Consider the following 16691-nt stretch of genomic DNA (forward strand, 5'->3'; position numbering starts at 1 on the left):
GTGGCGGATCCACAAATAAACCCAGTAGATGGCTTCTATCTATAGGGTGTACTATATCGGCCTCAGTGGTGTCATGGTTAAGCCATCGGACATAAGGCTGGTAGGTACAGGGTTCGCAGCCCGGTACCGGCTCCCACCCAGAGCGAGTTTTAACGACTCAATGGGTAGGTGTAAGACCATTACACCCTCTTCTCTTACTAACCACTAACAATTAACAACTAATAGATAGCTGAGATGTGTGCCCAGGACAGCGTGATTGAATCTTAATTGAATATAAGCACGAACATAAGTTGAAATGAAATGAAATGAAGCGACGAAACATAATTAGCGCCCCCTTGGAAAATTAATAAGAAATCTCGACACCGCTCTCTCTCTCTGTTCATACTGAAGCCTAACTTCATTACATTACATCGCATGTTACTTTACCTACAGTTGTACTTTATCTCACACTTGTCTGTGGTATTAGGTTCGATCCCCGTCCGCCCGCCCTCTCTCTCAAAACAAAACAAACTTTTAACTTTCTTTGGAAGGAAGGAATACTTCGCCTCCAGCTAGATTTGTGGAGCACCATTGGCGAATCCAGTGGTGTGTGTGTGTGTGTGTGTGGGGGGGGGGGGGGTCAAAGGGGTCCCGTGACACCCCTACGCTTTTTTGAAATGACTTTTTTTACTGACTGTTAAAAAAAAAAAAAAATCATCCACAATATACAGCACTAACTTGCCCAGAAATTGCCTCTCTGAGAATCTTTATTTCACAATTCTCCGGGGATCATGTCCCCGAACATCCCTACATCTCGTCCCCGTTGGAGGATCGGCTCATTATCTTCGACAAACTCAAAATGCCTTTTAAAAAATACTGGATCTGTCTCTGAGCACTATCTGAACCAGAACAATGTGGATGTCTTGCCGTGTTTCCGTGGCCAGCCAGCACAATCCCCAGATCTGTCGCCGTTTAAGTATGTGGACAATTGCTCGTACCTCCGACAACGCTCCAAGAAATGCGACAGACATGTCCACGGATATGGAGCACCACCTCATAAGACTGTAAGCAACGGACACTAGTGCACTTTGATTTATTAATCATTGGCTACTGGATTTCAAACATTTGGCAAGTTTGACTTGTAGTCTTCAGAAGAAACCCGCTAGATTTCTGCATCAACAGCAAGGGATATATTATATGCACTCTCACACAAACAACGGTCTTTGATATTCCAGTCGTGGAGCACTGGTTGGAATGGGATAAAAGCAATCAAAGAATGGGAGCACCAAGGAGGTTCGATCCTGCGACCAAAGCCCCTCAGGCGAGCGCCCTACCGATGGAGCTAGATCCCGCCCCACAGTGCTCATAAGCGTTAGTTAAATGTGAAGCAATATTTTCTATGACGATTAGTTAAATGTGAAGCAATATCTTCTACGACGATTAGTTAAATGTGAAGCAATATCTTCTACGACGATTAGTTAAATGTGAAGCAATATCTTCTGAGACGATTACTGAAATGTGAAGCAATATCTTCTAAGACGGTTAGTTAAACGTGAAGCAATGTCTTCTAAGACGATTAGTTAAATGTGAAGCAATATCTTCTGAGACGATTACTGAAATGTGAAGCAATATCTTCTAAGACGGTTAGTTAAACGTGAAGCAATGTCTTCTAAGACGATTAGTTAAATGTGAAGCAATATCTTCTGAGACGATTACTGAAATGTGAAGCAATATCTTCTAAGACGGTTAGTTAAACGTGAAGCAATATCTTCTAAGACGATTAGTTAAATGTGAAGCAATATCTTCTAAGACGGTTAGTTAAACGTGAAGCAATATCTTCTAAGACGATTAGTGAAATGTGAAGCAATGTCTTCTAAGACGATTAGTGAAATGTGAAGCAATATCTTCTAAGACGATATTCCGTAATTTGTCCTGAATATTCTCAAGCGGTTCACCCAGTGCGTCGCCATGGCAGGTATTCCATTTACAAGAATCAACTTTCGTTTATGAGATTAAAGAAGTAATTTACTTGTCTGTAAAGGACTTTGTTGCATCACAGGAAGTATTGGCGTCGAGTGCAACACTAGATGTACAGTCCATTAAAGGGACATTCCTGAGTTTGCTGCATGTTTCCGACTAACAAAATAATAAAATATTTCTACGATTAGGAAATAAAATGAAATTTAACATAGTACAAATATTAGAACGATCAGAAACACGTTTAATATACAGCCACTAATATTTTATGCAGAAAAATATATTTGATAAGGAATTACAATCGTTAAAATGTCTCTGTTAGTCAATGACATGTTAAAAATTGCAGCAAACTCAGGAATGTGCCTTTAATATATTATTGCTATGGCGTCACATGCTATAATCCGGCATCTGTTGTAATGTGTAAAAGGTCTTAAATGGACTATGCCTATTGACCAATCCATTATCAGTTTATATTGATAATAAATAGCGTTTAAATAGGTCTATGGAACTTTGATTGAATACAAGTGGGGGAATGCATTAAAACAGGTGTTATCGCCATTGGGAAACAATACCAGGAAAAAAGTGTTTATTTAACGACGCTCAAGTACATTGTTTAATTCACAGCTATTGTGTGTCGAACATGCGGTAATTAAGAAACCATGTCGAGAATAAATAAAGGTGAAATATTTTAACCATTAAGTGAATTAAATGCGGGGGACATGTCAAATTATAGAAGTACAGAACGACACGGGTTACAAGAGGATGTAATCTAAAACATCTAATAGCTCACTGGTTTTGAGACAAAACAAACAATAGTGAAACTGTTAAAAACGTTATTTTTTATTTTAAAAATGTGTGCACTCTAGAAAACATAGATTTTTATTGACTAAAGAGTAACTTGTAAGTTATATAGAGAATAATACACGAGTGGCCGTTAGATACCATTTATCTTACAACGAACTTTTTTAAAGTGTATCTAAAGAGCGAAAGCGAGTTGGATACTTTTGCTTGTTAGATACGTTTTTAAGCAACGAGTTGTAAGATAAATGGTATCTAACGGACACGAATGTATTATTCTATTTCTTACATATCCTCAAAAATAAGGTTTTAAGCAGATTTAGACACCTTTTTCGACTATAAGTTATTTACAGCTCTTGTGCTTGAAGATAACTTACGCGTCACAGACAAATGATTGTCAGGTTAACTATTTGTCACAGTGTAATCAATTTTAACCGTGCTGTTTTTTCATTGGATGGTATGGCATGGGTGACATGGTCATCACCTAGAAGCAGCCAGTCGTATGTCTTGAAATTGTTAACAAAGTTGAAACTTATGTTAACAAGTATGTGCTATAAAAAAATAACTAGTATTACATGATGCACGCATAACAATATTATTAATAAACTAGATGAGATATGATGGCTTACACGGGGCTCCCCCGTCCCTCCCTCCATTTCTAAAGATTGTTTGGGTGAATTGTGACCAGTGATGCACACAAAGATCGTGCAAGCGGTGAGTATTTAAAAAAAGAGATAAAAATAGCTACTGGCCCGTAACTAATTTCGTTGAGTGTGTGTATATATATAAATATGTATATGTATATGTATATGTATATGTATATGTATATGTATATGTATATATATATATATATATATATATATGTATGTATGTATGTATGTATGTATATATATATATATATATATGTATATATATAGTCAAACTTGGTATAACGGGCACCTCTATATAACGGCCACCTGCCCATAACGGCCACCCAGAACCCACCCCAACGCATTTCTTTCTTTATTTGACCTCTCTAGAGCGGCCACCTGCCCAACGCGGCCAGCGGCCACTATTTTTCAGCAAAAATTAGGTCTGAACCTGCATTAGCGGCCACAATATCCCCCCCCCCCTCCATTTTTTTTCAAATTCTTCCCACCATATATAATCGTACAGCGATTTAGTTCCCGATAAATCCCATCGTTTTCTGCAGTGCCGCCATTGTTGTGTCACGTGACCGGAAAGTTTGGCGATTTGATTCGACTCAACAAATAATAAATTATTTTGATGTCATCATATGATGTTATTGTCGTAAACAAATATACATTTACTAATACTAAGCATTATTTTAATCCTTTTGTTAATTTGGTAAATGTCAACAGCTGTTCGGTTCCGGCGCTTGTATAATTTGCATTCGTTAGTTCAGCTCAATCGTTACTCGATAATCGTTACTTCTCATTGGCTGTAGTCTACGAAAGCAGAATGTATTACAGTATCTAAGTTGTTGCGGTATTATCAAAGGCATTTATAATCAAGGTGTCTGAGTAGTTCCTACCGTTAACTGGTCATGATTGTTGTTCACAAGCAGTTTGCACCAAGCGGCAAACATTAATGGATTTAGTTCAGCCGGTATGCTTTGGCAACTCGCGACCGTTGTTTACCAAAATTGTTTTGTTTGCGGTTCACGACGTAATCCCAATGCAAGTACCGTACCAACGGATTAGCGGCAACATAAAACTAATAATGAGTAGAACATGTCACTTAAGTAATACATCCCAATTAAATAAAAGTAAATTTCAGTTTTGTTTTATTTATTTATGAACACCCTCCCGCCCCGGAATCGACAACTGGCGATGTCAGAGGCTGAATCCGGGGTGGGCGTGCCTGAACCCTCGTGGATAGGGGCACGTAAATACAGTCACCCATACCCATATTTATGAACAAACTATCAAACAAAATGCCACCGAAAAATCGTTCTGCCTTAACTTTAGAACAACGAGTAGAAGTTATCAGGATGTCCGAGAAAGAACGTTTAAGTGTTAGAAAGATGGCAGAGCAATTTGGAGTGGGTCGTATTCATATTAATATGAAAGTGCTTAATTCTGTGACAAATGCATTCCAAACTAGAGACGTTTAAAGAACATTTTTTTTATATTTAATGTGACAGTGCTTAATTTATTATTATTGGTAAATTATATTGATTGAAAGTGCTTATTTTATTATATTAAATGATATGGAGGCAAACGTTCAAAATGTTTTAATAAATACAATTACATGTACTTTTGTTGTTTTATATTGTTTTTCTTTTCTTGAGGGTATTGGAATTAACAAAGGAACTCAAACTGTTACAACAGTTAATAATAAGATTTTATAGAGAAATAAATTAGGGTTTCGATTGATTATTTTGGGACCTCTATATAAAGACCACCTGTCCATAACGGCCACTTTCTGTTGGTCCCTTGAGTGGTTATTATATACAAGTTCGACTATGTATATATATATAGCTTAATATCTTAAAATCAAATGTTTTGCCTCCCAAAAATCCTTTTAAACAGCTTTACAAATATCTAAATTATCAGTACTGAACATTTCTGCGTGTTTACTTTCGTGTTAAATTAATTAACTACATATTTTATTTAAGAAAAAAAATTCTGACTTCCATTAATCAAAGTGCTAATAGTTATTACTTCTTAATCTTTTCTCTTTGCTACAGTTAAACCCCACGAATTAGAACAAAGATACAGAACAATCAAGCTGTTGTTGACAGACGAATGTTTCACATTTCATGTGCGACTTTACCGAAACCAAAAATTTAATTACATAAATGGAACCTTTTTAGCTTATTAGCTTAAAGGTATTTTATCTTCTTATAGCGGTACATTGTGTTGTATTTCTGGCTGTAGCCTTGATTCTTGTATGAAGTAACAATATCTTCACAATTAGTGGCCAGAAATCCATATATATATATATATATGTTTTTAAAAATAGAAATAATATGAAAAATTCGTTTACAGATGGAAATCAAAACGTGTGGAAGAGAAATGACCTTAAAGGGACATTCCTGAGTTTGCTGCAATTTTTAAGATGTCATTAACTAACAGAGACTTTTTACCGATTGTAATTGCATATCAAATATATTTTTTCGTAATAAAATATTAGTGGCTGTATATTAAACGTGTTTCTGATTGTTCTAATATTTGAACTATGTCAAATTTCATTTTATTTCCTGAAATATTTTTTTTGGTACGTACGAAATTATTTGAAGACAAAATCCAGTTTGGGCTTCTTACAAATATTAAGACGACCAGAAACACATTGAATATACAGACACTGATATTATAAACAAGAAAATATATATAATATGAAAGTTTAATCGTAGAAATATTTTATTAGTCGGAAACATGCAGCAAATTCAGGAATGTCCCTTTAATTTTTTTTTTTAATTTTTTTTTTTTTGTAAATTGATAAAAAAAGAGTGTTTACTGAAAATACTCGTGTTATGATCAACAAAAATAACATCTTCCCGCGATGCGCATATTGAAAAATAATTAACTTCATATTTATCGTATCACTGATATATTCATATTAGTCCATTTGATGTTTGAGGACATCAATACGTACATAATTACTGATCGTAGCCGTAGGATGACAAAATAAAAATAAACAACGACGATTATTCGTGATCACGGTTAATTTATTAACTGACAAAAGGGACTCATTAAGAATGGCAATTTCATAAAATTAGCTTTATCCTTTGATCTCTGTTTATGTGTTGATAGTAATTATTTATTTTCCTACTTCTTTTCAACGAAGTTTCAAGGACGTCGTTGAGAGTGTGCTCAAAATTACCAGTAGTACACGATATTACCGGCATACTGATATATTAGGGTTCACTGGTATACATCGGGTGCCCCCTCCAACCCCCCCCCACAAAACCCCCCCCCCAAAAACCCCCAAAACCCCCAACATCAAACCCCCCAATCCCCCAAAAACCCACCCCCAAAACCCAACCAAACAACAACAAAACCCAACCAAACAACAAAAAACCCAAAACAACAACAACAACAAAAAACAAAACAAAATCAAAACAATACCGATAACCGTATTGAATATAGGATTATTTTAAAAGTATGAGGGGTGTAACTTTGATATTTCACGCCCATTACTATATGGATATTGTCCACATTCAGAGAAAATTGTAAGGCCAAGCAACAAGAGCCGGTGTAAACGGAATGCAAGTCCGTAGGAATAGTTGTCTGGCCGCAATTAGTCTCCTAGGAATGCAGGTCCTAGGTCTAATATACCTAGGAATGCAAGTCCTAGGACTTACGTTCCTTAGAAATACTGGTCTGACTGCCAGGCTATTAAGTCCGGGTCTGACTTGCATTCCTGGACAATCAAAATTTAAGTCCGGTGGTACATATAAAGAATAAATTATAAATGTAATCAAACTGAAAAACAGTTTCCTTTCTGGTTTATTTAATTAACTTGGGATACTGGCGCCTCTCCTTATTTAAATATTTTCTATTTATTCCAATATTTTCCATTTATATCATTTGCAAGAGTATGTACACATTTTGTTGACCTTATTACACGAGCAAAACCAAGGTCTTTATTCATTGCGTGTTGTTCCAACTAATAAATGTTTAAACATTTAAAAGTAACTCGAACAGATTTTCCATAATTCGAAGCATGTATTAGTACTCGCAGATAAGTATAACTTGCCCATCTGATATACCAACACAATTATCTGTTAGACATTATATACTGGTATAATAATAAAAAAAAATAATAATAATAATTCAACTATAAAAATGTGATATTTGCGTTATATAAATTATCTTATTACATGTATATAATTTTTAAGTTTGTGTCTTTTTGTCAATAATGTTGCAGGCGCGTGTACATAGGGTGTGGGGTAGGGGGGGGGGGGGTCTAAACGCCCCTCTTCAAAACAAATTTCTACCTGCCACAGTCTAGACCTCCCCCCTGCATAATTTACTGAACATGTGTCTGCTTCGTCAATTTTGCTCATTTTCAAAAATTAATTGGGTCTAACATATGACATATCAGACTCTGGGCTCTGTGATATCTTAGTCCCAACCAACCATACCATCAATAACAAAGTATGTTAAATGGTTATCATTAAGGTTTATCAATTAATAGAAATAGTGGGTTTTAGCAGCTCAATGGGCCACTACACCGACTAAGACAAAACAGTAACCGCTGAACAATTATCATACTTTCAATAATATGCACACACAATTTACAAAGATACTTTTAAACAGACTAACTACTCATGACACTTTTACACCTGACAGTTTTGGTCACAATAGGCATTCAGGCTCCCTTTTTGGGAGTAGGGGTGGGGTGGGAACAGGCTGATTTTTATTGCCCGAATGAAACGAAAATGTCCGAATCTGGAGCACAACAAATCAGTCTGCATTTTTACATGGATTACAACTAATATTGTGAGTAGAATGATGGAAATACATGGTGAAGATTTCATGCCAGCTCATTTTGCCCGAAAGTGTCCATTGACCCCCCAACACTGGGGGAGTACCCCCCCCCCCGACCCCACCTCCACCCAGTCTCGAACGCTTATGATGTTCCTAACGGCCAGATATAACAATACAGAGATCCTTTCCCCAACTCGTCTCTTATGCTTATGATGGTCAAAACTGCCATAAGACAGTTAGTGATAATTAATTTCAAGTGTTTTGATGCTATTTTTAATTGTTCATCAGTAAAAGGTAACTTTTCATGCGTATTATTCCTGATATTTTTATATTGTAGTAGGGCCTAACTGGTCATTATAATACTAGTTATTAGTACTAACTATTAGAACTAAGTACAGTTTTCAAAGTTTTATTTCAGGGATTTTCATGAATCATATATATGTAATAAGCAAAATATAGGAAATAAATTCCAGAGAACTAGGAATACTAGGATTGAAAGTCCTGTGGACCAGGAGTACCAGGAATAAAAGTCCCACGGACTTACATTCCTCGGAATGCACGTCCCACAGACTTAAATTCCTAGGAATACAAGTCCCACAGACTAGGATTCCGAGGAATGGAAGTCCGATCGGACAAAGATTAAAAAAATCACAAATAATCAGATTGTGATTTACCGTCAAAATATAAACTATGTTGGTATATACAGAAATTGTCGTTTGCTGTTCGCCAAATGTTAAGTTGTTTGGAGTTACCAGTTTTCATATATATATATTTAAAACAATTTTGGGCTACATATTGTTTTTTAGATATATATTTTTACGTGTTGAACACATGAACACATAGCCTACTTTATATCTGTAGTTGCATTATATATACATATGGAAATTAATTAAGCAACACCCGTATTTGCTCAGACTGAGCGACTTTAATGAACTGGTGCATGAAATGTGTCAAAGATTTCCATACCATATGCAATTTTCAGTGAACAGAAAAGGATGAGGAGAAACAAAGCCAATAATACCATGACATAATGTGGTTTATTTGAAGATGGTACAGATTTGGAAAATGTCTTTCATTCAAAAACATTACGAATTTCACTGTTGTTGCACAGACTTAACTGCCAGTACCATGCACACATCTGGTTCACGGAATTGAAGAATAATTATCAGTACCTCGTGTAACCTCCCTGCACACGAACAACTGCTTCAAGGCGCCTCCTCATTCCTTGGATCAGTCTCTGGATTTGATTTTGAGGAATCCTGTTCCAATCCTCATGCAAAGCAGCAGTCAATTCATTGAGAGTCTCGACAGGTGGGTCTCTCTGTCGAACACAACGGCCTAAAATGTCCCACAGATGCTCAATGGGATTGAGATCTGGACTCATGGCTGGCCATGGAATGGTCTCAACAGCATTCTGTTGCGAGAACTGGGTGACAGCACGTGCTCTGTGAGGCCTGGCATTCTCATCCATGAAGATGGGTCTTGTGGCTAGAGGATGATTATCAAAATGGGGACAAGAGCTCTCTCAAGGATCTCCTGTTGATACCGAGGCCCATTAAGGTTACCACGAATGGTGATAAGGTCCATCTTGCAACCCAAGGAAATGCACCCCCATACCATGACTGACCCTCCCCCAAAGGGAAGCGTCTCCTGGATATTGCGGGGAACCATGGCTGTGTTCCTTTGTCTCCAGACACGTGTACGACCATCTACCATATGCAATAAGAAACGACTTCATCGGAAAAGTGAACCCTCCGCCATGATGCAATGTTCCAGCGAACACGTTGATTACACCAGGCAAGTCGTACTGCTTTGTGCGCTTGATGGGTCTTCTGGCTCTGTATCCTGCTGCTTTCAGCCGATTCCTGACGGTCCTGTAGGAAATGGCTCTCCCTGGTAACCACTGTTGTTTTAAAGATGTGCTTGAGTCCCATGAACGGCTCCTAACAAGTCTCAACAATCTTCTATCCTCTCTTATTGTTGTCTTACGGGGTCTGCCAGGTCTTGGACGATCTTTAACATCATTGGTAGCCCTGTGTTTGTTCAACAGTCTTGAAATAATGGAAATATTGCGCCCAAGTTGACGTCCAATTTGTCTGAGGGACATTCCTGCATTTCTCATGCCAATAATTTGCCACCTTGTCGCCTCTGACAATTTACGACGTGCCATGACAATTATGGTACTGAATATTCAGTGCAAATTGACAGGAGAGAGTGTGACATGTAAACATTACAAACTTGATTTCAACACTGTTGATGGTATGACATTTTACGTGCATTGTTCGTCGTTGCACGTGCATTAAATATCTCCACGAAAGTCATGCTATTCAGCAAGATGCCACATGTCAATAAATCATTCAAGAAAATGCTCTATTTTCGTAATTCACATAATTATAGGTCTATGAATTGGGTGTTGCTTAATTTATTTCCATATGTCTACTTTTGAAAAAGCAAGATATTCGTCCTACTTCAATATGCTGACAAAAATGTAAGACGATTACAAAAATTCACACACGTATCTGATCCACAAGTCTATGACGTAAAAAAATATTTTAGTTGATACTCAAACTTAAAAGTAATAGTTTGACATAGAGATTTAAACCCACAATAATCTTAAGAGAGTCGTACACTTATCCATCACACTATGAGGGAAGGCTGTCAAAACCTCACTTTTTTCTCGTGTTTTTCTGGCAGCTCGTGCAAATTGCAGAGTATAACAAACGGACATCTAATTTGCCGGACTAGTATTTCTGTCACTGCTGTGAAAGAAATTTATGTCCGGTAGGAATACAAGTCCTAGGATAAAAACAACTTAAAAATAAATCAGGTATGAAAGTCCGGGTAGGACTATGGTTTCTAAGCTATGGAGGTCCGATAGGACCACTGTTCCTACGGACCTGCGTTCCTTTTACACCGGTTTATCTTAGTAGCACATGTAGCACGTGCTACGGGCCCTACCGGCCTCGGTGGCGTTGTGGTGAGGCCATCGGTCTACAAGCTGGTAGGTACTGGGTTCGGATCCCAGTCGAGGCATGGGATTTTAAATCCAGATACCGACTCCAAACCCCGAGTGAGTGCTCCGCAAGGCTTAATGGGTAGGTTTAAACCACTTGCACCGACCAGTGATCCATAACTGGTTCAACTAAGGCCATGGTTTGTGCTATGCTGCCTGTGGGAAGCGCAAATAAAAGATTCCTTGCTGCCTGTCGTAAAAGAGTAGCCTATGTGGCGACAGCGGGTTTCCTCTAAAAAAAACAGTGTCAGAATGACCATATGTGTGACGTCCAATAGCCAATGATTAATAAATCAATTTGCTCTAGTGGTGTCGTTAAACAAAACAAACTTTAACTTTATGATTCTACTGGTACATACTTTTGTCAAGGAGTATTGAGATGAAAAACAGTTAAATAGTGGTCCACTGGCTGGAACAAGAAATAGCCCAATAGGCCCACCGACGGGAATCGATCCGAAACCGACCGCGTATTAAAAATCAATGTGCTCTAGTGGCGTCGTTAAGAAAACAAACTTTACCTTTTTGTTTTGCTACGGGCCCCGCAGTGATATGTATATTTATTTCCCCCAGATCATTTCACTCCAGGATGACCAGAAACACTTCGGCTGTATAGAATGGATAATCTAATCAATACACTATAGGTAAAGTTTGATTTCAGTGATCATAAACGGCTCTAATAGTGAAAGACATGTCTTAGTGTTTAAAAACTAGGGTCTGTCACTTTAAATAATCAATTAAATTACATCATGTACATGTATTTAAAAAAACAACAACCAAAAAAACCCCAAAACAAAAGTTGTATGTGTGTGTGTGTGTGTGTGAGAGAGAGAGAGAGAGAGAGAGAGAGAGAGAGAGAGAGAGAGAGAGAGAGAGAGAGAGAGAGAGAGAGAGAGAGAGAGAGAGAGAGTAAAAAAAGTAAAGTTTGTTTTAACGACGCCACTAGAGCACATTGATTTTTTATCTTATCATCGGCTAGTGGACGTCAAACATATGGTCATTCTGACACTGTTTTTTTTTTAGAGGAAACCCGCTGTCGCCACATAGGCTACTCTTTTACAACAGGCAGCAAGGGATCTTTTATTTGCGCTTCCCACAGGCAGGATAGCACAAACCATGGCCTTTGTTGAACAAGTTATGGATCACTGGTCGGTGCAAGTCGTTTACACCTACCCATTGAGCCTTGCGGAGCACTCACTCAGGGTTTGGAGTCAGTATCTAGATTAAAAGTCCCATGCCTCGACTGGGGTCCGAACCAGTACCTACCAGCCACTAGACCGATGGCCTAACCACGATGCCACCGAGGCCGGTGAGAGAGAGAGAGAGAGAGAGAGAGAGAGAGAGAGAGAGAGAGAGAGAGAGAGAGAGAGAGAGAGAGAGAGAGAGAGAGAGAGAGAGAGCGTGCGTTCGTTCGTGCGTGCGTGTGTGTGTGTTTGTGTGCGCGCGCGCGTGTGTGTGTAGTATGTACGTGTTTGTAATTTCCACTTTGTTGGCCATCTTAGATTTAAACTAATTATTTTATGTTTTCAGAGCAATTATTGACATCAATATCTGCTATTTTAAATTTAACCTAAAGTGGATGGTTTTAAGACAAATACTATTGTTTTTCAGTTTAAATTTAGGCTATATTAATTAAATAAAAAATGAAAAATAAAGTTTGTATATGTTTGTTTAATTCAAAATAATTGTTCTATAGCATTAATATGGGTTATAACAAGTTGTTCCATTTATCGCGAGTTGTTATGGTGACCATCTTGAATATTAAAAATTATATAGCATAGATCAATATGAATTATTCATGGAGATATAAATATGATTTCTGGATCCCTCGTAAAAGTTTCAAATTTCTGTAACTATCTTCAAGTTTTTCTATAATGCTCCTGCACTATGGGTGAAATATGTCTCGTTGCATTAACCCCCCCCAACCCCCCCCCCCCCCCCCCCCAAAACAAAACAACGACAAATCCCCCCCCCCAAACAAAAAAAAAACCCACAGACACACCAAAAAACCCACGTCGTTGGACCAATTGGGCTATTTCTCGTTCCAACCAGTGCACCACGACTGGCATATCAAAGGCCGTGGTATGTGCTGTCCTGTCTGTGTGAAAGTGCATATAAAATATTCCTTGCTGCATTAGGAAAAGTGTAGCCAGTTTCTCAAATGTTTGACATCCAATAGCCGATAATTAATTAATTAATTAATGTGCTCCAGTAATGTCGTTAAACAAAATAAACTTGATTTAAAATTAGAAAAAGAGAAAGAAAAAAAAAGGTGAAGACGCAACGTTTTTCAGAAAACAACTCAGAACTTAAATACGTCAGCATTTTATTATCGTTAATATTCATAGGTGTTGGCGCCATTGTCCATTGAGCTATTTCTCGTTTCAGCCAGTGCACCACGACTGGTATATCAAGGGCCGGTGTATGTGCTGTCCTGTCTGTGGAAAGTGCATATAAAAATATCCCTTGCTGCATTAGGAAAAGTGTAGCGGGTTTCCACTGATGATTACGAGTCAGAATTAACAAATATTTGACATCCAATAGCCGATGATGAACTAATTAATGTGGTCCAGTGGTGTCGTTAAACATAACAAACTTTATTTTTTACAAAAAAAGGAAAAAAGACCGTGATATGTGTTATCCTGTCTATGGGGTATTGCATACAAAATACCCATTACTACTAATGAACACATGTTGGGGGTTTCTATCTAAGACTATATGTCAAAATTACTAAATATTTGACATCCACTAGACGATGATTAATCGATCAATGTGCTCTTGTTAAACAAAACAAACTTTAACGGTTTTTTCATAAGCGTTGGAAGCCAGAAGGGGAGAAGAAGAGAAGGGACACTGCATCCCCACACTTTAAGGGTTTTTTCATAAGCGTTGGAAGCCAGAAGGGGAGAGGAAGAGAAGGGACACTGCATCCCCACACTTTAAGGTTTTTTTCATAAGCGTTGGAAGCCAGAAGGGGAGAGGGAGAGAAAGTGGGAGGGGGAGAAGGGACACTGCACTCCCCACACTTTAAGGGTTTTTTCATAAGCGTTGGAAGCCAGAAGGGGAGAGGAAGAGAAGGGACACTGCATCCCCACACTTTAAGGGTTTTTTCATAAGCGTTGGAAGCCAGAAGGGAGAGGAAGAGAAGGGACACTGCAATCCCCACACTTTAAGGGGTTTTTCATAAGCGTTGGAAGCCAGAAGGGGAGAGGAAGAGAAGGGACACTGCACTCCCCACACTTTAAGGGTTTTTTCATAAGCGTTGGAAGCCAGAAGGGGAGAGGAAGAGAAGGGACACTGCACTCCCCACACTTTAAGGGTTTTTTCATAAGCGTTGGAAGCCAGAAGGGGAGAGGAAGAGAAGGGACACTGCACTCCCCACACTTTAAGGGTTTTTTCATAAGCGTTGGAAGCCAGAAGGGGAGAGGAAGAGAAGGGACACTGCACTCCCCACACTTTTCGAGATAATGCATTTGTGAAGTGGGAGTGGGGTATTAAAGGGGGGTCCATGACGTGTGATACTAAAAACACTAATGCGAGTGAGGGACAATACTGATCAGGGTGTGCACCGAGTCGCCCCTGATAATTAAAATAAACTAAAAATCCACCGGCAGTTCCAAAAGAAATCATGAATCTACCAGTTTAATAATGATTAATTTATTCACCATAAGCATACAGTTCATTGCACACGCATACATAAACATCGAATAATTATAAATACGCATGGTACACTGAACTCCATTAAAACGCATCACCCAATTTTCCGTTGTTATTACTATCACATTTGTGAGGTTGCTATAAAACACACACACACACACACACACACACACACACACACACACACAATAATTCTATCTCTTGGATAAAAGTTTTGAGTTACTTGCAAACCAGACAGGCCCGTAGCCAAAGGAGTGTCGGTGTGTGTGTGTGTGTGGGGGGGGGGGGGGGGGGGGGGGGTCGGTCGACTCCTCTCCTACCGGTAGCTTCGCGCCCTCTCAAAATCCTGGCTACGGGCCTGCCAGAATACATCCCGTTAAATAGATTATGTTCCCTTTTCATATTCTTTTCACAACTACACATTTGACAGGTGCGTTTTCATTGGAGTCCAGTATACAATTATCGACAATTTATCACATTATATATTCGTCAAACAACTACACATACACAATACGTTATTCGTAATCCACATTATTATATTGATCACGTAATAAATATAATACATGTACATTGTGGAGAGCACTATCAAGATACATCATGGTCTTTTCATTTATTCATTTCACACACCATCAAAATCCTTTTTCAAAACCATCGTTATACTGTTCTTCTTCTCTATTCCATGTTAGGAGGCAACATATCTTCAAGAGGCTCCACCACGGACAAGCTGGGCCCCCGATTGGTCCCCCGACTTGGCCCTTGAATAGTCGAGACGGCGGTATCGGCCCCAGTGTTCAGAGAAAAGTTCATCGTGCTCCGTTTCGACGTCTCGGCCCGACTCTCGCTCTGCACGTACAGCGTGGCGTATATCTTTGGCAGGTACAAAAACACGATGGCCACCGTGTCGTTAAGAAGCAGCGCTATGGAGAGCAGCATGGTTTTTAGGTGCTCCTTTCCGGCCGTGAAGTATGACGGAATGAAGGCCATCCAGATGACGAGCGTCGTGTAGACGCACATGGAGATGAAGCGCGACTCGTTGAAGTTGTCGGGAAGTTTGCGGGTCTTGAAGGCGAACAGCGAGCAACAGACGACCAGCAGCAGGTTGTAGACGAGGAACGAGATCCAGCCGTCGAGGTCAAGGTCGCAGCTCAGCTCCACGTAACGCTCCGTGACCACCGGCATCGAGTATTTGGCGGTCGGGCTGCGGGCGATGGTAACATACGTGCTGATCACAACCTGTCACAAAAGAAGAAGAAAAAGAAGAAGAAAACTCAGTGAAAAGTGATTATACAAAACTCATTAGGCTAAAGTCCAAAATATTTGAGGAAAATGAAAATGATTACATACAATTGCTGGATTGATACGTCATGGCAATTTGGGTCCAAAGTAGCTCGAGTCACCTCCAGCTCTCCCCTTATTGATAGGCTAGAGAAAACTATGTAATGCTTTGGCAATCGTCGAAAACCAAATGGTCTTGAGCTACTGTGCGTGAAATACGCATGTTTTCCTAAATCTGATGCCACAGAGCTTTAGTGTGATTATTCTCGAGTCCAGTCATGACATTAAACTTACATGTTGTTAACCAGTACCAACACTACACGAAGAAACCCGACGCCACTATACGTCACCACGAGAAAGTACAGCGCAAGTTCGTTTTGTATAGGGACGTCGGGTTTCTTCTGTGTAGCTTTGGTAATGGTTAACAACATGTAACATAAATATCAATAAGGGGAGGGCTGAAGGTGACTCGAGCTATCTCCAAATGAGGTCATCTGGGAGGCCAAGATAATTTGCCTATATGCAAAATGTGAAACAAATACGGAGGGACCAAGAAA

At 39.0% G+C, this 16691-nt stretch overlaps 1 protein-coding gene across 1 annotated transcript in view; it reads right to left on the reverse strand.

Moving 5' to 3' along the window:
• Positions 1–15531: 15531 nt before the first annotated feature.
• LOC121368533 (metabotropic glutamate receptor-like) overlaps positions 15532–16691 on the reverse strand; it is a 38931-nt gene continuing 37771 nt past the window's right edge. The window contains exon 3 of the mRNA XM_041493272.1: positions 15532–16092. Within this exon, the coding sequence (XP_041349206.1) occupies positions 15532–16092 (561 nt within the window). The remainder of the gene's footprint in view (positions 16093–16691) is intronic.

Source organism: Gigantopelta aegis, chromosome 1 (genome assembly GCF_016097555.1).
Source record: "Gigantopelta aegis isolate Gae_Host chromosome 1, Gae_host_genome, whole genome shotgun sequence".
NCBI classification, from domain to species: Eukaryota; Metazoa; Mollusca; class Gastropoda; order Neomphalida; family Peltospiridae; genus Gigantopelta; species Gigantopelta aegis.